Source organism: Bradysia coprophila (genome assembly GCF_014529535.1).
Source record: "Bradysia coprophila strain Holo2 chromosome X unlocalized genomic scaffold, BU_Bcop_v1 contig_79, whole genome shotgun sequence".
Classification (NCBI taxonomy): domain Eukaryota; kingdom Metazoa; phylum Arthropoda; class Insecta; order Diptera; family Sciaridae; genus Bradysia; species Bradysia coprophila.
Genome location: NW_023503370.1, coordinates 1,583,460 through 1,605,140, shown reverse-complemented (window position 1 = coordinate 1,605,140; position 21,681 = coordinate 1,583,460). Strand labels below are relative to the sequence as shown.

At 35.1% G+C, this 21,681-nt stretch overlaps 2 protein-coding genes across 2 annotated transcripts; one reads left to right on the top strand and one right to left on the bottom strand.

Annotated features, from left to right (window-relative positions):
- Nucleotides 1-9: 9 nt before the first annotated feature.
- LOC119070444 ((11Z)-hexadec-11-enoyl-CoA conjugase) lies at nt 10-12,572 on the bottom strand. The gene is made up of 8 exons (XM_037174795.1): nt 12,305-12,572; nt 5,341-5,475; nt 5,129-5,279; nt 1,499-1,661; nt 819-992; nt 556-741; nt 319-479; nt 10-250 (listed from the first exon to the last, which is right to left on the bottom strand). Exons 2-8 carry the CDS (start codon nt 5,461-5,463, stop codon nt 27-29), a joined length of 1,182 nt encoding a protein of 393 aa, XP_037030690.1. The 5' UTR covers nt 5,464-5,475; nt 12,305-12,572; the 3' UTR covers nt 10-26.
- Nucleotides 12,573-16,561: 3,989 nt separating this feature from the next.
- LOC119070441 (TBC1 domain family member 5) lies at nt 16,562-20,839 on the top strand. The gene is made up of 10 exons (XM_037174791.1): nt 16,562-16,850; nt 17,262-17,444; nt 17,510-17,866; nt 17,924-17,974; nt 18,041-18,137; nt 18,196-18,338; nt 18,402-18,544; nt 19,539-19,999; nt 20,056-20,208; nt 20,272-20,839. The coding sequence occupies exons 1-10, from the start codon at nt 16,714-16,716 to the stop codon at nt 20,719-20,721; spliced, it is 2,175 nt and encodes a 724-aa protein (XP_037030686.1). The 5' UTR covers nt 16,562-16,713; the 3' UTR covers nt 20,722-20,839.
- The last annotated feature ends 842 nt before the right edge of the window (nt 20,840-21,681 follow it).

Sequence of the window (21,681 nt, the reverse complement as noted above, 5' to 3'; positions counted from 1 at the left end):
AACATTGCATCAATTTCATTACAAATTTATTCGGTCTTCTTAATAATAAGTGCATCCTCTTTGTCTTCGTCATTCATATCTTTATCGTCCCATCCCCAGACCATACTGTCGTCATCATGATGTTCCAGGTCCTCCTTCTTTACAACACCATTCCTAATGCATCGACTGTACTTGTTCGATCCATCGCCGGTTCGTGCAGCTCGTTTTCGAATCATATCGTCCGAGACGGTTTTCAGTTCGTACGCCCAACCTAGTTCGAAAAAATAAGGGGATCAACTACTGATTCAGTTGTGTATTAGCTGTGTCAGTTTCGCTTACCGATTTTCGCGAAGAAATCAATGAATGCGGTTGAAAAGTTGTATCGGTAGTCGCCCAGCTCAGCCGTTTTATAGTCCCACGGAAATACGTGATGGTAATTGTGCCAGCCTTCGCCGTACGAAACCAACGACACAAAAATGTTATTCGCCGACCTAATGTTTCTGAGAAATAATTGGGATTTTCAAGGTACATGTTGCCAGAAAATAAAAAAGGATAAGTTCAAAAAAACCAACTAACTTATCGTATGGTCGCATGCCCCACATATGAGCGGCACTATTCACCAACCACGTCGAATGTAATGTTATTACGTATCGTAAAATTGCGCCCACATAAAATGACCCCGATAAGGATTCGTTCAGCACATACATTGGAATCAACGTTGGAATGACAAAGCAGAAAATCGGCATTATCTTCAGATAATGTCTGTTTGTGGTCGGTAAAGAAAAATGCATTAACGAATCACTTTTCATTCAGTTAAAACCAATGTTGATAAAACTTACCGCCGTTGAAACATAACAATTTCGTCCTGCTTCAAATCGTTCATATCGATTGAGGCTCCTTTCGATTTAACGTCGGGATGCTTCTTCAGCAACAGCCAACCCATGTGTGAAAAGAAGAAACCTCGTTGTACGTTATGTGGGTCAGCATCACTGTCACAGAACTTGTGATGCACTCTGTTTGGGCGAAAATGTGTGTAGGTGTTTTAGCATCAACAGTAAAGAAATGATTTAATGATACATTTTCAATTGAATACTGTGAGTCAGTTGGGTCAGTCACTTGCGAAAGCAGAACAAGAATTTACAGATACGTTTATCATAGAACTGGGACACGATATTCTAGTTAAGTTAAAATCAAAAACGTGTAAATGGGTCATCCAACCTGTTAAGTTGTTTCATACGAACCAAAGAATGGAGGTCTAACGTGGCATTAGAAGACTAATTGACGACATCGAGAAAGTTGGTCGTATTAGACGTGAATGATTGAAAAAAGTTGTCTTAAAATGCCATCTGGGAAAATATAGTCTTTTAAGACATCAATAAGATATAGTCCATACTACCGGTGACTCCTGTGTTACCGGCTGGTTGAAAGATTACCGGTTGTCGGAATTGAGTCACATTTAATCTCTGTGACGGTAGATCTCACTTTAAGCCTCAATATTTAAAGTTTTGTTTGGAATTACCTGTGATCTCTAACCCATTCGAAGATACTATTTTGAAACGAAATAGTATTGAAAATCATCAGAATAAGTCGAAGTTGCCATTTTGCTTTGTATGCCTTATGCGCCCATAGCCTGTGAGCACCTGCTGTTATTCCAAAACCTCCTAGGGCACCATATATATACGCTACGAAATGAAAGAACAAAAATTTTATCACCATTGTTATTCCCTTGCAATTTGTCAAGGTCGATGTCGACTAATGAGTAAGTACAACGAAGTGGCTTCAAAGTATAGTTAATTTTATCACGTAGACTGAATGGAAAAATATTCAATGAACTGTTAAGTTCAAGTAGCATGCATGATTATGGGATAAATCACTTGAAGTTTATGTTTTATTTTTGTATCATTCATTTAAATTGAAGAAATAAAAGAAGAAAAAAAAAATCGAACGCAATTCATTCATTCATTCATTCATTCAGTTAACTCATTAATTGCGACTGTGCATTTTTAATTTTAATTTGTTTATTTACCGGCAACAAGCAGCGGAATTCACTTCTTTTATAATTATTTATCTACACTTCAATTTAAATAACAGTTTGAAGAGTTGAGGTAAGTGCACTCTGTACATATATATATTTGCATCAATGTGCAGTTTAAACGACCGATTCAAATTCATAATTTGTTATATGATGCTATTTATATAAACCGATCTGTGAACATATGTACGCATGGACTCAGGCGAAGGGGTTTCTTAAAGTAATCGCTTCTTCGCACATTGTTAAGGGGACCAAAATAGTTATTTATGCCACTCAGCATCATAATATTCAAAAGTACTTTGCATCTAGATTGCATAAATAACTATTATACCACCTAGTGATGACTGATTTTTTATGCACACGACGTTTTATTGTCACACTCGGCTTCGAGTTACAATCTATACATCTAATGCCGAAAAAGCATTTATCACACGGTAGCATAAATAACTATTTTTCAGTGATATGGTGGTAATACACGCTGTTAATGATTAAGAGGCATCGATGCTTGCTGAAAAGTATACATTTGGGCGGTTTTTAAATACTGAATTTTAGTTTACTTTTGATAATATCTTATCAATTCAACGGAAAAACTCTAGCTGCATTTTGGGGACTCTGGGACGTAGTAGAGTTGATGATTTTTATTTATTGTAAATATTTGTTTTTGAAAAGATCGTTTTTTTACTGGTTGCACCTTGCAGTCTTTTTTTCGCTTTTAAATGAACAAATTGATGTTAGTTAAACTTTGAAGAAAAAAAAACAACTTTTTAATAGAATCCTTTTTGACAAGCTCTGAGAAAACAGAGCAGTTTTGTTATTTCTATTTTCTATTTAAAGATAACACATTCGTGGTCGGTTTTGCGGACGTACATTTTTCAGATACCATCAAAAATGAAATACGATACACGCATTTGTGGGGTAGGGTAATCTCGCACACCACACAAATTCATGGTGTGCGGGATTCACCTCCAAGTGGTGAATCTCGCACAGTCATGACTTTTCGTTACATGTCGTAAAAGGACGCATACTATGATCGCGTGTGCGAGATTCCCCGACACCAATGTAGGCTACAATTTTAGCTAAGCATCGATGCCTCTTAAGTAGCGAAAATTTCTGGCAGTTGACAGTTTAAACATTTCGATTGCTCTGCATCTGCTCAAAAAAGGAAAAAAAAAGATGGATTTTGTTGATCCGGGGCGTAGCCTTAACACACAAAAACGTGACTTTTTATTTTTACATGTTAAGGTGCTTGGAACCTGAAAAGTACGGTTTTCGACGCAATGAACGAAAGTACAAAATTGGTATTTGTTTACATTTTTCATTGGTTTTATCTCGTTCGATTCAATACAAACAAATAATAACGGTAAAGGTGCACAATTTCGTTCAAAGTAAAAAAAACTTCCACACAAAAGGGAAAAGGCTAATTCTTGTTTTTCTTCAATTATCTTATTTAATTGTTACATAATTTACCCGAGATTTTCCTGCCTGGAACTTTGTTAATGTGTTGAGAGATTACTTTTTCATTAATCATTAATTTTAAGCAAAAACTTGTTCTACAGTATGCCTCTAAATTTGACCGCTTATTTCGCTACTCAAAGTCTAGTCCTTCAAAATAAAAACCTTAGAATGGTCAAGATTTTCAATTTTTTATCGATATAGGTTTGTTCCAAGGCTGTATGAATTGTCAAATTTGATCCATAGAACCATAACCTCAATAATATTTGTGTGTAAATCACGTAGGCCACGTTGCCATATTTGTATGAATCATCTCGTGGGCGACGTTACTATGGATCAAATCATCGTGGTTCGGGTTGTCAAAGTTCGTGTTTACAGCTATTTGGAACAAACCTATAAAATTAAATCGGAAGTACGCTGTGAAGGAGTGCGGTCGCGAACATTTTTGATCCGTGAAAATAAATTAAAAATTCAAACAAAATCGCCTAATTTTTATTAAATAATAATATGAACGGCTCGGAAGTATCTTGCGCGCTATGTTTAATGGTGAAATTATGTATGATATTTACGAATAATTTTCGGTCCGTTTTGATAAAAGACTTGAGATTCACGAAACTATGTTAGAAGTTTGTTATAGATAACTGCTTCATTCTGTGTATAAGCAAAATTTTTGAGCACCAGCTATTATTATCAAGCAGTTGGTTCATCTCCCCACTGTCACTTAGGATGAGAATCCCTTATATGGATCCCCAACTGGACTAGAATATTTTTTGAATGAAAAGGATGTCAGATGCAAAGAATTTTTAAGAAAAATGAAAAGACAGATTGACCGAGCTTCACCTGGAATTCATCACTTGAACAGAATTTCCGCCTATAAAGGCGCTAGAATGAAAATTGACAGTTAACAATCAAGAATAAAGCAATAGCCGCAAACAAAATGCAATGAAATTCGTGCACATTTCACATACTGACACGGAAGACTCTGATTCCGAATAATTATCTAGTAGTAGCAATTTTCAAATCAACGGTACAACTGCCAATTAATTGACTTCATGGAGACAATGCAAGTACGAAAGGTATCAACGGAATTGACGCTTTAATGTAACAGGTAATGGTAATGGACAGGTAATGGTAAATGACAGAAGTGTAGAGGTAAAAAAAACTGTAACCGGACATTGAACTTAAAAATGTGTAGATAGTCCAACTTCAAGTCGATCGACGGTGGTTGTTGTTAGTTGTCAATGTATTCGTACAAAGGCATATAAGTCAAACTCATAGCGAGTGGCGGCAAGATGTGTGCACACCAGTAATCTAGGGGGGCAAAAAGGGAGTTCATTAAACGATGATATGGCACCGTTGCATCGTTGGAAGTTCTCACGTTCAAGCTCTACTGGGTATTTGCACAGGCACCAATTTGTAATGTTCAAGTCAAATCAAGTCAAGAAAAAAAAGGCTAAGATAGTGCTCAAGGCGTTACCACTTTCTTTATATCTAACAAAAAGGACAAATACCTGCAGCAATACTTGCAGCTGAGCTGTAGGAGGGTTAATTCTTTTTATAAAAAGAACGGTTTATTTTCGACGCATGTCGTATAATCATTTTTTGGATCAAATAAAAATATTAAAAAAATATAAGCCATGGTCCACATCCGAACCTTTTACTCACCTATACAAAATGTGAGAATTTGTGCCCGTCCAGATGCTAAAAGATACACAGCATACGAAGCGGCAATATGTAAATATAAAAATGCGATGACATTCCTCCATACAATGTCTGACTTATTAAAGCTAAAAAGTCCTTTTGTTGAATGATTTGTCTGGAAAAGGTTAAATATGTGAAATCGGTTCAAATTTTTCAATTTGTTCAAATTGTTGCACCTTATGAATTTCGTGTAATCTTGTGTCGTTTTTTGCTGATAAAATTCGTACAGAATTTGCATTATTTGGTTCGATTGTTGTTTCAGCTAAAATAAACGAATTTCCGATGATATTGGGTGCCATTGTTAGTGTAGGCTTAAATAAATAAAAAAAAAAATCCAATTAAAATTTTACATCAAAGAAAATATATAGTTTCGTGGTTTGAATAATTTTACGAACTTTTTTTTTGTATTTATATTCAGTTTCTGCTTAGCTATTAAATTAGAACTACTGATAGCAAGATTAATATGCCTGCTATTTATGGAATTGAGCTAGTGTATTATTTCATTAAGTTGATACACTCACGGCAGAGATTTTATGACAATATACCAAAACTAATAAAAGGTGAATAATAAAAATATTTCGTTGAAAGAGCTGATTTTCCAAAATTTATTGGCGCAGGTATGATAAATTTTACTTCTTTTTTAAATGGTAATCAATTTTGTCAACAGTGCGTGTGCTGCTCGGTGTTGTTGAATTTGTTGTACTGTCTGATAGATAAAATTGAAAGTGAGGCTATTTCTATCCAATACACGAGTATATTAAGAAGAATGGATGCAATAATTACTATACTTGCTTCAGATTCAGATTCAAAACTTTAAATCTCCAGCGTCAGAATCTTAAAACCTATCACTTCAGGGAAGCAATCAGTATTATTACTTTCGGATCTATTACTTCATTTGATTTAAGTAATCTCAAGAGATTGGCTTCAAATCTTTTACTTAATTTTTTTAAGCATGCTTGTTGCTATAAAAGATAGCATTAGTCAGAAATTGTCATTTATTCCTGAAGTCGTCGTTATCGATAACAGGTGATAATATGATATCCTATTTTCAAAATCCTTTTTATGTCTTCAAGACTAACAAAAGAAAGAGCTGGAATCTAGCGCTTTAGAGACTAATATTTATATCTACCAAGAAAAACACTATAAATAAAAGGAAATAGTTTGTGAATTAGTTCTTATACTGACGTAGTGAAGCCACCTTAAACAAGCCAGTGTCTACAAAATTAATTACCAATATAAGATAGTGGACTGGATTCTTGACATTGGTTTATTTTTCATACCCGCATTTTCCATAATTACCACTTTTTTGTCCGACATTTAATCCCGCTCCTTTCATTCGTTTATGTGAAAAACTGATTCCCCAAAGTATGACCCTTATAATATTACTATTTCCGAACACACAGACAGAAAGTGTTCTTTTTCGATCTTTACTCTATAGCGCCATTTTGACGATAAAACCGTGACCCACTAACAGACAAACATCGTATTTTTATAATATGTTAATATGACCATCAAGTAGCTTCCCCGATTATTTTGTAAAAATTTAATTGCCAAATTGACAATAAAACTTCTTCACGTTTGAACTTGACTCGAAGACACCACGTTTAAGTTTTTTTATTAAGTACATCGCATTGATTATGTATAGACCGAGAGCCGGTGTGCTTTCTCGGCCAATTGTGAGGTCACCTCTCAATAGTGTTACTAAAAGTTGATCGTGTTGTTTGCAGCCAGTTAGGAAATATGAAGCGATCACGACGAAGAAACTTCGTAGACATGTTGGGTCGTTTCGAATTGTCAGGCACGAGTAATCAGAAGAAGTCGACATCTTATGGACAACGGATCGAAATGAACATGGGCTCTAGGTCTAGTACTGTTATGCATTGTTTAACGATTTGATTTCATAGAAATTATAATGACCATATATTTAATAAAGCAACATGTGTTGGTCATCTAAATTCATATTTTCATACCGAAACGATTTTGCTGACCAATCGAACGAAAATTTAAGTGTGTACCTACTTCATAGTAGAAGCAATCTATGAACATTTTTTACATTCACAATGTAAATAATATTGAATTTCGGGTGATGGTTTGCATACCAAACATATTTGATTTTAATTCGTCTTCGGAAATTTCAATCAAATTTATTGTGTCTGAGATAGGAGAGCTCGTTATGAATTGGTCGATTGACAATAACGATAAAAACTAATTTTATTGGCCATATCCAAATGGTCACAGGTGCACAAATGATCGAGAAACATCCGCTGATGTGATGAATTACCAGTTGCTAAAATTAAGCTCTACGTTTTCCGTTTTATTGATAAGGTGGTATACGAGACATGCGTTTGAATATTAGCACGCTTGTCGTCATGCAAGTCATGTTCACCATTCTCACTCCTGTTCTTTGTTAATCTAAGACATTTACAACATAAAACCTCCATTCAGCTTTCATGCAAATCGAATAATAATTACCCCGATAGCAGAGATACCGAACGGTATTTAAAATTCGAACACATTGCATTTCGATAATTTGCAAATTCCAACGAGCCATTCGAACCCAATTAAATTAGGCCACAATCTCGTTTTAAAGGTAAACTTCTGTCGCTGATTGATTTGATTTTATGCGTACCTGGATGTCACTTAGGTGTTTCTAAGAATTTGTACACACAGACCGATTGTGTGTAATTACTTTGAAAGTGAAATTATGAAATAAGGTAAAGTGTTTCCATCGAACAGATGTATATGATTAGGTTTCTATGAATTCTTCGTCGTTGCATTGGACTTGAGGCATAGCTTTGAGGTGAGACGGTTGAAATTATAAATTTGGACTTCGGTTTAAATCTATTAAAAAAATTTAAAGTTAGGTTTCTCTGTTTCCAGACCATGAATCACCCTTTGACCCTCAGTGTCAGGTTTCTAAATTAACCTCTAAATTTACTAGAAACAGTAAGTCGATATAATGTCGAATTAACATCACACAGTAGTAGTTTTCATTGCTGTGACGTCATTCCTAGAAGACGTGTGCTCTAGCTTACCCGAACCATATGCCTTTTATTTTGAATAAGTTTTTTCGTATAAACAAAATGTTTTTATTTGTTAAACTTTATAGTTATTTAGTAAACAATAAACTACATGGAAGCAGAAGCCCTCACGTCATATACTGATTTATTGATTTGTGAATTTTAAAATTTAAAAAAAATAATTAAAAATTAAGTTCATTAATAGAAACAATATTGTCATAGGTTCCGTTTCCTTCTAACAGGCTTCGTGTATAAAACAAAACACCTGATAACCTTACAACTTTATCGATTTCGTAGTTAAAACAATTAAGTTGAAAAAAAAATGCGTGTGAGATTTAGAATTTATTAACTCAGGGAAGACGTTAAAAACAGTTAAACATTCAAGGACGTTGCAGATCTAGTTTTTTTTTGTCAACATTTTTCTGCTTTTTTTTAATTTTGACTAAAACACGACACACGTATGTCGAAATGCGTTTGCATATTTTAGCGATCTGTCTTTAAGAAACGTTATGTTTCAGCCATAATATGAATCCATTTAAACAAACCAAAAAAAAAAACTGTTCGTTCGTTCAGTCATTTGAAATATATTAAAAACATTAGCAGAAACAACTCATGAATAAATCGGAAGATGATTAATTTTGATATGATTTAACGTTGTTTTTCGTTACACCTTCCTGAATCTAAATTCTACTTCTACATTTTTCAATTTTCGTCTTTTTTTGGTTTCGTTTTTTTTTGTTTTTCGTTTTTTTTTTCTTGTCTACAATAATTCTTCACATAATTAGAATATAATTCTAGATGTGTGTGAGTTTCGGACTTTAAAATCCATTTCCGTTGTTAATGATGTGAATTGTATATGCATGAAATTAGACCGAAATTCGCAGGCTTTTCTTTACAAAAAATTTATATACAAAACTAACATTCGGACACATTTTTTTTAATCATCGCGCAGCATCGAGCCGTAATAATGTCAATATAATTATATCAAATTCAAATGTATGTGTATGTGTTAAGCCATAACTTTATGTTAAGGTCAAGAATTGAAACTGAATTTTTGTTTAATTTCGAGTCAAAAGTTAATGGCGTGTAAACATCTTTATTTCGCATTGTTATTTCTTCATTCTTTTGTTGTTGTTGGCCGGTTGATTTTTTTTTTCGTTTTCATTTCATTTTTTATGTGTCCAAATAAATATAAGTCGATGTCATGTAATGGTGGCGTATGGCATACACACTCATTCGGTTTTATGACCAACAAAATAATTTAAAAATAATTGTCAAACGAAATTATGAAATTTCTTCTCTGTACAAGTAGTTAGAGATTGGCATTAACTTAAATTATATGCGTGATGGCAACCGTTGCAACAGTTGGACAACGTTTAAATGATGGACAACTATTTAAAAATGGTTATTTACTATTTAAAGATGAAACTTTAAAATAAGTCTGTAATTAAATGACTGGCATAAAACAATTATAACGAGATTATGACACAAAGACCATTGTTAAGTCAAATGATTCCCTAATCAGACCCGGCAGACTCATTTTTTTTCACTTCTTACAAATACAGCAATTAGTTACTTTAAGTTATGATAATGAACAATAATTTAAACGGAATTACAGGGAAAGAATCCAACAATTTCGATCCAAATAATCCACTTCACAAGTTTCACCAGAGTAGAACTACAATACGATACGTGTGCGAACGTGTGGTAACGTCGATATCGAATTTGGAATGAATAACATAAATTGGACTGAAATAGATTTTATTCCACGGTATCAGAGCTTATTTTTGGTAAGTTTATTTACCGAATTTACCGAAATCTACCAAAATTCTCTGAAATTTACAAAAAAAATTACCGAATTAACGTTTCAATAAATTCAATAAATATTCGGTAAATTTCTGTTAAAGTAGCTGCAACTTGCTCAAAATGAGTGCCTCAAGCTGGTGTCAAATAAGCTGTATTTTGAAATTACACGAAGACATTTGTGTGAGCTTTGTTAAAGATTCAATTCGGGCTCAGACGGAGAAATTTGTTTCAAGTTGAATGTTTTCTGAAAATCCGATGATCTCCAGCCTGTTTAATAAGTCTAATGCCTCTGGTCTGTTTTTATTGTATCTCGTTGTAAACGTGTTAGTCGCTCATTTAATGGTGCCATGAAAACTTCCTCATGTACCTTCCACAGTTAATCCTCTTGTTTATTTAATTAAGTCTGTCAGTTATAGTCTTTAGTTTTAAGTTAAGTCAAATCAAGTATTAGTAAAGGTTTTTGTTAAGTTTTCCTTTCGCCTTCTATCTCGTTCATCGCCATGTAAATAACTAACACACTAGAACTAAATTAAGTTAAAAAACCGTTCTTAGGCTAAACTCTTTCTGCAGTTGAAATACTACTACTATATCAATTTACCAATAATTCGTCCTGCACGGTAGTAATGGAAAAATTCTTCTTGTTCTACTTGTTACTGCTTCCTATACTGAGACTTAAATCCATCATTTAAGTAACAAAGAGAAGGTGGATCATTATGTTTCATTTAAATAATACAGCGGTTATGAGCGTTAGTAACAACAAAGGAGCGTTGGCAATAACGAAAATAATTGTTCGCAGAACTTAAAACCACAATTATACTTAAACTTATCTAGTCATCGCACAACAATCACACTCAATTGCAATTGACAATTCTTAAACGAAAACACTTATCGAAAACAAAAGCGTTTTCATGCTACTTCATTATTAATTCTTGAAGAGAATATTTAAAAAAAAAACACTTTTAATTATACTTTTATGAATACTCTGATGATCAATTCCGATCACATCAATATAAGATTTTGGTTCGATATCTTGATTTTTTTTTCTAGTTGCGTAATGTGACCGAAAACAGATTATTTGGTATTAGCGTTGTGCTTTAATTTATATACTTGAACTATGCCTACGAGCTTTTTTTTATGAATGTCAGATTTGTAAGTTTTATGAACAGTAAAGTTGAATTATGGTAAGAATGATAAAAAAAGTTAATTTAAATTTTGCGAAGACATCGGACCACGAATCGAATCAAATTTGTGGAATTCTGAACAAAAGAATTTCTTTGATAGTTTAGGTCTGCTGACATATCAATGTTGTTTTTAATGCAAAATGATTACCATTCAAGGAAGTTCTTTAAAGTTTTAGTGAGGATTATGACTAGTGAATAAACATCCGAGGATGTTCTGAGCATAAGGGTTACCTATAATCACATTGAGCAAAATAGCAAAATAAATGGTTAAACAAATGAAGTAAAAGATATTGTGTTAACAAAAGAAGTAACAGATTTAATAATTTTGTTGCAATATGTTTCCAAAGGGTTATTACACCAAACAAACATAAACCGCATTAGAAACTATTTTCCGTTCTGAATAGTTCCAATTACAATCTTGCAGTACCCATGCACCTAAATTTAGTGTCCATATCAACAATTCTTAAGTGCATTAAACATTAAATCTAAAAAAAACAGGTCTTATTTTAGAACTTATGAGAACCTGTCGTTGTGACGGTGAAACCTGACAAAATACTGATACAGAGAGGAATCACGATTTTTTTTTTTTTTTCATTAATCATCTCTAAATCCCATCCATTTTTTTATTCCCAAATATAATCAAAATGAAATCACACAAAACCTTTAAATGACTTAGACTTAGACGAAGTGTCACGCAAATGTTTGCAAAGAGAAGGTACGACGAATCGACGAAGGTTTGTTGAGAATGGCCCTGACGGTTTTTAATATTAACTTTCTTCTCAGCGTGTCCATCCTTTACATTGTCCATCACCAAAAATTATGATTTTTTTTACACATTCATCAAATTAAGCGTAATAGACGTGGGTGGAACAGTGTTCGCATATATTCTTCACGATGTGGCATGATTCGCAAATGGATAAAATTACACTAGTTGACTCGACAAAAGGAGTTTATCTTAATGAAAAATGAGATTTAGATTAATTTGTCACATTTACTTAATGTTCCACATTCATTTCACTTTATCGCCAAACCAGTAGTTCTAACCCTAATTTGATTGCAGGAATTGGCTTTAAATTCAATTTCGTTTAATCAAAAAGGAAACATTTGAAAGAACAAACAATAATTTCACTTACGATCCTTTTCTTCAATGTTCTACTCCAATAATGTACTCCCGGCCCGTTTCAAATTAAATTCACACAGTTAGAAACTATTGTCTCGACCGATATAAACTAAACGAGCTTCTTAACACTACCGTATCACATCGATAATAACACCGAAAGCTAACAAACTTTTCCTTTTTATGATGAATTCAAACGTCGTCGATCATCCGGCGCACACAAAATGTTTGAATCAACGTTAGTATTATATATCAATTTGTATATAGAAAGAGCCGACGAATAAAATATACGAAAAAAAAAACTCAACGGATAATTTATTGTGGTAGAGCACCTTTACTAATATACTTGATCTTGACTTTCGACACAAAAATGTTCTTTGTGGCTAATACGTTGGTACTCATTAACTTTTACATTTAAGATACTAATTGTCTGTTATTGTCTCTTTCGGGCATTAATTTTTAGTGTTCAGTCAAATCGACCATAAATTAATTTTTCCGCAAAATCTAATTTTACTACGTACTTGAACGTAAAAATACCAAATGAATTGTTGAAAACGCTGAACATGTTGTAGACGTGATTTATTTTGTGGAATTGAAAAAATTTTACAATTAAAAGTGGGAGAAAATTGCTGACATTACCGAATTTTTGACTGTATTCAAAATTCATTTTCATTTTAAATTATCAATGAATCAGGTATTTACAACTGAATTGTATGTGGTAGCGACAGTTATATATCTTTATCAGCTGCAATTGGTTTGTTCATAAAGAAGAAACAGAAACATAATTTAACCGGCTTGGCCAAAACCCTAACCAAAGTAATGTTTTTTGTCAAATGCAGGATTCTGAAGCCTGTCTCTTAATTGGTATTGTCGTAGGTAGCTGTAGGATCTTTTTGTTTTTCTCTTTGATCTAAACATTGTTTGGATAAATAATAAAAACCGGTGACGAACACAATCAAACTATATAGTCAAATAACTCATTTGAATGCAAACGTTAGAATTTGTCGACTTTGTATGCGGAAAGCTAAAATTTTGCCGCATTTGTAAACATTTAAACAAATAAGCTGTTTTTCTAGCCATTGTCTAAATGGCTATTTTTGCGAACAAGATTGTCAATGGGAGATGAAGGTTGGTTGGGAGGTTGGCAAAACGTAACAGTATATATATTAATCTATTACTTCATTTGATCACAGTATTTTAGGGAGATGGAAGTAGGAGTTGAGGAATACCGTTGAACGTTTATTTGTACCGAAATTCATCATGCCCGCACGTTAGTAAGCGGGCGTGACGCAAGTCCACTATCAAAAATTTTGTAAAATGTTGTTGAGGATATCTAGAATCTAGGAATCCATACGAGTTCAAAGAGCTATCACACGTTACTGCAGCTTCAAAATTGGTCGAGATATTGAGCTTCGAAATATTGATGTTTGTATGAAAATAAGCAAAATTTCGTTTTTTCAGATAACTGAAACGCCTACGTTAGTTAGTTAGTTAGTTCCTATGGAAGAATGGATCCAGCAACTTCTAACCGTTTCTATAGATTTTCACGGTGGGGTTGAACAAAACTTAAATAGAGTCGCGACACCACCTCTGATTTTTTTTTCATGTTCTTATTGAGGAACCACATTCAGTTCGCGGATCCATTCAGCCGTTTTGGAGAACCGGCACTCATGGCCGTGCTGGACCGACGAGTCAATTTGAATACAGATTGTTATCGCAACGGATAGAGGTACTAATTCTAAGCTAATTCGTGTTGAAATGGCCTCACTCGACAACTTTACCACGTTGCTACAGCCAGCTTAAGTCGAAAATTTGACATCTTTGAATGGTGATATGTCCAAGACGAAGAAAGTTTGAAACTCTTTGAATGGCGATATTGGATTCCATGCTCTATTAAACGCCGAGAATGGATTTTACAAAATTTGTCTGAATTGTACAATATTTGAAAAATGTTATTTTCACCATCCTCGGCAAAACTTCGACTCATATGTAATACACAGGTTGACTCTGTCTGCAACAAACAATAATGCCTGATCAGCCTGCAGTCTAAGCTTTACAACGATACCACACTCGCCATACCTCACAACAAGTATCTGTTACGACATTTTGTTTGCCAAAATTTTCAATTTATCATCTATCTTCAAGTGCTCGTTCCTTTCAGATAAGTGGGATTCTTCTCCATTCTTCATAAATAAGTGGTTTAAGTTATTTAAAGCATTTCTTACAATTTTTCATCAGTTAGGGTGATCATTTCTGATTACGTGCATCTGGAGTCGTTAGCCGTTAGAGGAAATTTACCCCAAAAATATGTGGATGGATTTAGGTTATTTTCGACATGAGTGAGATGTTCCAAGGTTGGTTCCTAAATTTTGGGATGACAGATGATTCCTCTGGCACTTCCTAACTTCCATCGGATTTTTCGATGGATTTGGGTTATTTTCGACATTAGTGAGGCGTTCCAAAGTTGGTTCATAAATTTTGGGATGACAGATGATTACTCTGGCACTTCCTAACTTCCATCGGATTTTTCGATGGATTTGGGTTATTTTAGACATTAGTGAGGTGTTCCAAAGTTGGTTCCTAAATTTTAGGATGACAGACGATTCCTCTGGCACTTCCTAACTTCCACTTTTTCGATGGATTTGGGTTATTTTCAATATAATAAGTAAGGTGCACCAAGATTGGTTTCTAGATTTTGGGATTCAGACTGATTTCTCTAGCATTTTTTCCATAAGGTTTTTTGATGTTGTCGAAATGACATACTTACAAAAGTGGTGATATCAGTCAAAAAACCCTTAAAGGGTAAATGTGACGCAAGTCCTTTATCTTACTTACAAAATAACTGATATCGCTGAAGTGACGCATTGTGCGTCATACGCAAATGTTTTATCAACAAAAAGTTGACTCAAAAAATTTGTGAAAGAAAATTTTACAACAAGAAATTTGCGTCGAACTTAACAATGTGGAATATGAAATATGGCTTCCGATAGGTCATGACGTCACGTGACGACATCATAGTTTTAACATAAATTAAAAGAACTTAACAATGTGGAATGTGAAAAATGGCTTCCGATAGGTTATGACGTCACGTGACGACATCATAGTTTTAACATAATGCTTAGTTTCCTCTTACCAAAAAAGTACTCCGTGTGAGAGACAAAATTGAATTTTTTTCAATTTTTCTTTGTTTATTTGACAGTTTGCTCTCTCACGGCGCTCTAACGGCTCTCTCACGGCGTACTTTTTTTTAAGTGGAATGGGCACTTAAATCAAAAGAACTTAATAATGCGGAATATGAAATAGTGTGTAGCGTTTTGACGAAAGTATTTTGTTTTTTAAGGCCTGCGGGTAGGTTCGATGCAGAATAATCCACTGATCACGAAAATACCAAAAAAAAAAATTTCTAGTTCAAAGCTCCTATGCGCACTTCTAAAAATCGACTTTTTGGCACCAAAGCTATAGTGAGATCAGTTCTGGCGACGTGGGAAATGAGCGACGAAGTCGAAATATTTCAACACTAGTTAGGAAAATAACTATTGAATGCCACTCAATGAAACTAATCAACGCACTTCAAACATGAGTGGTACTCTAAATTAGGGTACTGAAACATGACAGACGCAACTGTAAAAAACCATTGTGCCACCGAGAATTGAAATACGACGGATTTCAATATCGATAACTAGATTGAAATGTCCAAAATTACAACACCCGTTTTCATGGCTTATTACAACACTCAAACCAGTGTTGAAATGAAATTCGTATGAGTTATTACAGCATTCGTTTTAAAAAAATGCAAAGCAACGTGATCGATCAAATTCGAAGAGTGATTGTTTACAATGAAAATTCTGAATTTTTGTGCATTTGTCTATTTCAATTCTCGGTTGGCACAAAGCATGATGTGTTACACGTATTGTAATGAGATTTTTTCAGCACACGACCCAATTGGGTCTAGTGCTGAAAAAATCAACATTACAATACTTGTAACACAACATACTATACCATAGAAAATAGTACTCTATTTGGCAGCTGTTGACTATGAAGTGCGTTGAATGCCTACGGTTGTCGCGAATAAATAGAATTGGTGATTTCCGTGTAGTTCTTAACAGTGGAGAAAACACAAAGTCTGTAACTACGAGTTTCCAGCTGCATTATATATAGAACGTCTGAACTGCACGTATGCTGTACGAATATTGTACGTGTTGTTTTCCCCTCAGATTACTTTAAAAAACCGTATGACACTTTTACGCTACACGAAAATAGAGTGCGACACATGCTCACGACTGTGATGACAGCTCGGCTCGGTTTGTTGTTTTCGATAATAGTGGTTGGAAATTGATTCATCTACAGAATTTAAAATAATTACGGCAAAAGACGGTATAGTTTATCTAGCATTCGCTCGAAGAGGATGTTGGTGGAGCAATCAGAATGGATTTGAGCACAAAAGATAGTCTGAACAGTGACCGAGAGACCCCGAATCGTAGTAGTGATATGGAACAAGATAACTCAACTTGTAAACAAAGAAAGGAAGGACAACAATTTTTATCATCTGTACAAAAATATGTGTAAGCAAACAGCAAACTGAACTTGACTTTCTTCGATAGAATTAAAACACGATTCGATTGAAGTGAATCATTAGACTGAGATGGATAGTTTAGCACTACGTGCATCTGTTAGTTGCTTTGTTGTGATCTGAATGTTTTTTTTTGTGTTTAGGTGGTTGTGTCCAAGTCCAACGTCCATTTAAATTAGGACTTGATAAATGCTCGGCTAGTTGATTAAAAATAGGAAATCTGTGTAGGGCATGCAATCACACACTTTGTAGCTCTTTGAATTGATCAGTCTTTGAGAACTAGCCGGAATTCGCATGACACCTGTTTTTAAATCTGTTATGGGTTGAATGGAACCTTAATCTCAATTTTGCTTCAAACGAAATCTCAGCTCAAGACCTAATTTTCTATTCTACAAATTTCTAGGAGAGAATGGACTGAATTGTCGTCAATATGTGAGGATCATACACTGAAAAGGCTTCGTGAAGTGTCGATTGATGGCCAATTAAAAGTATCGAAATTCCGTAGTGTCTGCTGGGCTCTACTTTTGGATGTGCTTAGTGGTAATTACAAGTCTTGGGTTATTCAAAGACGTATGGACCGAGCAAAGTAAGTTCTGTTTTCGCTACTTTCTACCGTTATTACCCACGGCTGCAATTATATTTTGGTTAAAGGTACAAAAAATTGAAAGAGACTCACAGCCTAAATCCCCACCAAGCGCTTAGTAACAACATCCAAGATGATCCATTGTCACAATCCCAACAGAGCATTTGGAACCAGCATTTTTGTGATAAGGAACTATGTGCCGTAATTAAACAAGATGTAGTCCGTACATTTCCTGGAGTGGAATTTTATCGGAAACCGTTCATTCAGGAGATCATGATTAACATTCTGTTCTGCTATGCACGCGAAAATGCAATGATGTGCTACCGACAGGGTATGCACGAAATCCTTGCACCAATTCTATTCGTTTTGCATTCGGACCATCAAGCGTTTTTGCATTTCCGCGACGGTTCGCATGAACAAATTGGGTGAGTTGGTCGCTGAATTCCAATTGTAATTCAAAACTCAAGCACACGTCTTTTCAGCTCGAATTTGATTGAAGTGTTAAATCCGGACTTTCTGGAAGAGGATAGCTAGTAAGTCACAGTAATATCACAGTTGTCATCAGAACAATTTTAATTCAAATCTCCGTCCATTTTCAGTTTTATATTCGCAAAAATAATGCGGGGCATCGAATCGTACTATCGCATAAATGATTTGATTCCGTCATCGTCCGGTTATTTTCCAGCTACGCCGACGGTAAGTGATTTCTACCGAGCAGCTGTATAACCAATAATTCCAAAATTAAAAACCGCAGACGCCCCAAGATGATCTCAACAAATCAAAACTGGAAGTGGTGGGACAGTTAAATTTCATACGTGATAAAATCCTGGCGAAAGAAGATCTCCAACTGCATAATCATCTGATCAAGTTGGATATTCCGTTGCCGATTTTTGGAATGTAAGCAGTCAACCAATTCCGTCCCTTAAGACGTTTGAGTAAATTCATATTATTTATCAACAGTCGCTGGCTTCGTTTACTGTTTGGCCGTGAATTTCCACTACAAGACTTATTAGTCCTATGGGATGCAATATTTGCTGTAGGCAATCAGTTTGAGTTAACGAATTTTATTGTTGTTGCAATGCTGATCGGAATTCGACATCAATGTAAGTAGAAACTTTGGTCACTCAATTTCCATATTTAGGGACAATCCACAGAGTACGCACATACCCCACCACACGACTTTTATGTTTCTAAAAATTGAAAAGGAAGGGGAGTCTAACCGAAGTGTTTGTGAAATGTTTAGTAGGAAATTGAGAAATGAAAGTCGCGCCTAGGTTGCAAGTTTGATGTTTGCACTCTGGTTCGGCGAAGACCTAACTATCCTTTTGTACAAACAGTGGACTATTTTCGGGAAAACATTTTCCCATATTATCTTAGAAAATTTGGAAAATTGTAGGAAAATATAGGAAAGTGGTCCCTGGTGTAATCACTTTCGAGTACGTATTTTATGGACGTTCTCTTATTTCCAATGTCTGCTATAGTTGATTTTCAATCGCATAACAGCCGTATGACTTTAGCTGACAGTAGCAATACATGTGTGCACTATAGTCGGTAAAGGGATTTTTAATCGAGCTAACAGTAGAAGTATGTGTAGTGACGGTTATATTGTATGAATGCGAACACTTACCGATTTGTACTTCCGCTCCAAAATATTACAAATATGTGATGTCGGTTTGATGTACCATATCGAGATATTCATTTGACTCTTGAGAAATTTGTGGAGATGACCAATTTCCTCTTGAGCAATTGCTTGAGCGCTTGTCTGTTATCACCACAACTTTGGCAAATCTTAACACGTTGCTGGTTATTGTGACTTGTCAACTTTAGGCACACTGGAAAGTGCTAAGGTAATCGAGGTTAACCGATTTCGGTAAACTTTTTTTTCTAACAAAAAAAAAGGAATGCGGGTCGATGTCTGATATCGTGAAAGTAAAGGTGAGCAATTGATCCGTCCACAAATGATGATTTTTAGATTATTGACATTTACTTTGCTTACCCTTACCCTTTTCTACCCTTTTCTTTAAAATAATATTTTCGACATTGTCAACACTGTCGGCCCCTGTGAATGTACAATAATTTTGAATAATCCATTTGCAGTGATGTCAGGAGATTACACAACATCATTAACCTATTTGATGAAATATCCCGGAAACGTTGATATATCACTGATAATCCGACACGCTTTGCACATTCAATCACCGGATGTCTACGAGCGACCAGTGTGTCTATCCCTGGCATCAGAAACGCCGCCACGAAAACAATCGAAAAGTTTCTCCTTCACCACAAAATCAACAACCCTTCCACGTCGGCAAAGCGACACTACCTCGAATACGAACAGGGAAAACGGACGGAAACACACTCTCAGCCATGATGATGGTCAAGCCAAGTTAGTCAATGCAGCATTGGTCAAATCGGCTAATGATGAATTAGTTCAAATGCGTCTGAAGAACATTCAAAATGCCACCGCACTGGCAGCAATGAGAATTTCTCAACAATCGCTGTCTTATCAGGGCTATGGTGAACACGATCCGGGAATCGTAGATGGTTTTTTGGAGGATGTGAGTGTGTCATGAACTTAACGCGTTAACAGTTTATTGATAAATCACACTTGTAGAGTCCGGAAGTTTTGCGTATTCAGCTCGACAATGCACAAGCTGTGATGTCTATCAGTCGGTTGAAGTTACTCAATTATTTGAAGGTACTGCGAAAGCATTTACCAGGCAATTCCACTGATGAAGTCCATCAGGCAATGGACGGCATTGAGGAGGTACGTATGCATTTCAATTGTCGACATTTCGACAAAAATCAATTTTTGGCAATCGATTTTCAGTTGTGCTCGCTTCTTAAAACCGAATCTAAACCGCCCTATGTTAAACCGTTGCCAGTCGAACGAGCATTCGAAGCAAATGAAGCGGCGTCAAAGCAAAAACAAAATGAACAAAAAGACTCGGTGCCTTCGAAGCGATCGTCCATGTCCGATACGATGACTGATAGGAACGTTACGGAAGACAAACGACTCTCAACAAAATCGTCAAGAACTCAATCAACTTGCCAGTCAATCGACGCATCAATAGATGATGTGGAGAGAGTGAGAAAGTCACGGTATGAAATACCAGACAATCAACTCAGCAGAAAGGCAGTGAATATTTTAGCTGGGAAGAAGGAGGTAGAGATGCTCGAATTCTACACAGGTGACGAAGACAAAAGCGAATGTGATGACAGAAAATTGGTCCCTAATATTGACCCGTCCGGTGATAGATATTCTCCGGAAAATATTTAGTTTTTAGATTATTCAATGAGCCAAGAAATAAGTTTTTTTTTCATATTATAAATAGAGAAAATAGAGTTGAGAAAATGTGAAGAAATATTTTTCCGACAATAAAAGTTTGTTGCATTTACACAAACCTGGTGTGTCATTTGCATCTTTCGCACCAAAGAAAAGGAGATTCGGAGAATCAGAAGTTCATTTCCTACGTTTGTTTTTTCATCTCCTGCATTAAGTCGCTTTTCAAAATGCTCTCCAGGAGTAGTTGAATGCAATATGAAATTTATGGATCTTTTTATTTACAGATACAAGACCCTACATTTCGCTTAATAAAAAAAACGAAGCTCTCAAATGCAATTGTTGTCAATCATGGCCTACAGTCTAGGACTGGTGCTAGGAAAACTAGATGAAATGTTTCGTTACTCCCTGCGTTTTTGTGTAAGCCTATCGGTTATGTCCATTTGGCTTAAAAAATAGTGTACGTTACACTCCATTCAATCACAGCAAATGTCTTTATTTTGTTACAGCAGAGCAATAGTTTCCATGACAAGCTTAGTTTCCACGTGAATGTTAATGGGATAGGCGATGTCGATGCTAAAAAAATGAGATTTATATATCTTCCTATTCCTCTTGTGGCTGTTAAGTGTCCACTCCACTCAACAAAAAGTACTCCGTGTGAGAGCAAACTGTCAAATAAACAAAGAAAAAATTGAAAAAAAAATCAATTTTGTCTCTCACACGGAGTACTTTTTTCGTAAGAGGAAACTAAGCATTAATGTTTGAAACATTCGAACAAAAAATGAATGTGTTAAAACATGGTAGGTAAAGACCGGCATCCACAAGCTTGGTTATAAGTACTAAATTAGACGGATAATTGGTCAAAATAATCAGCTTAAAAGGTCGACCGGTTACCGCGGCTACCGGTTATGTTGGACTCTGATGTTTTTTGTAGGTTTGCATATATGATAACACATT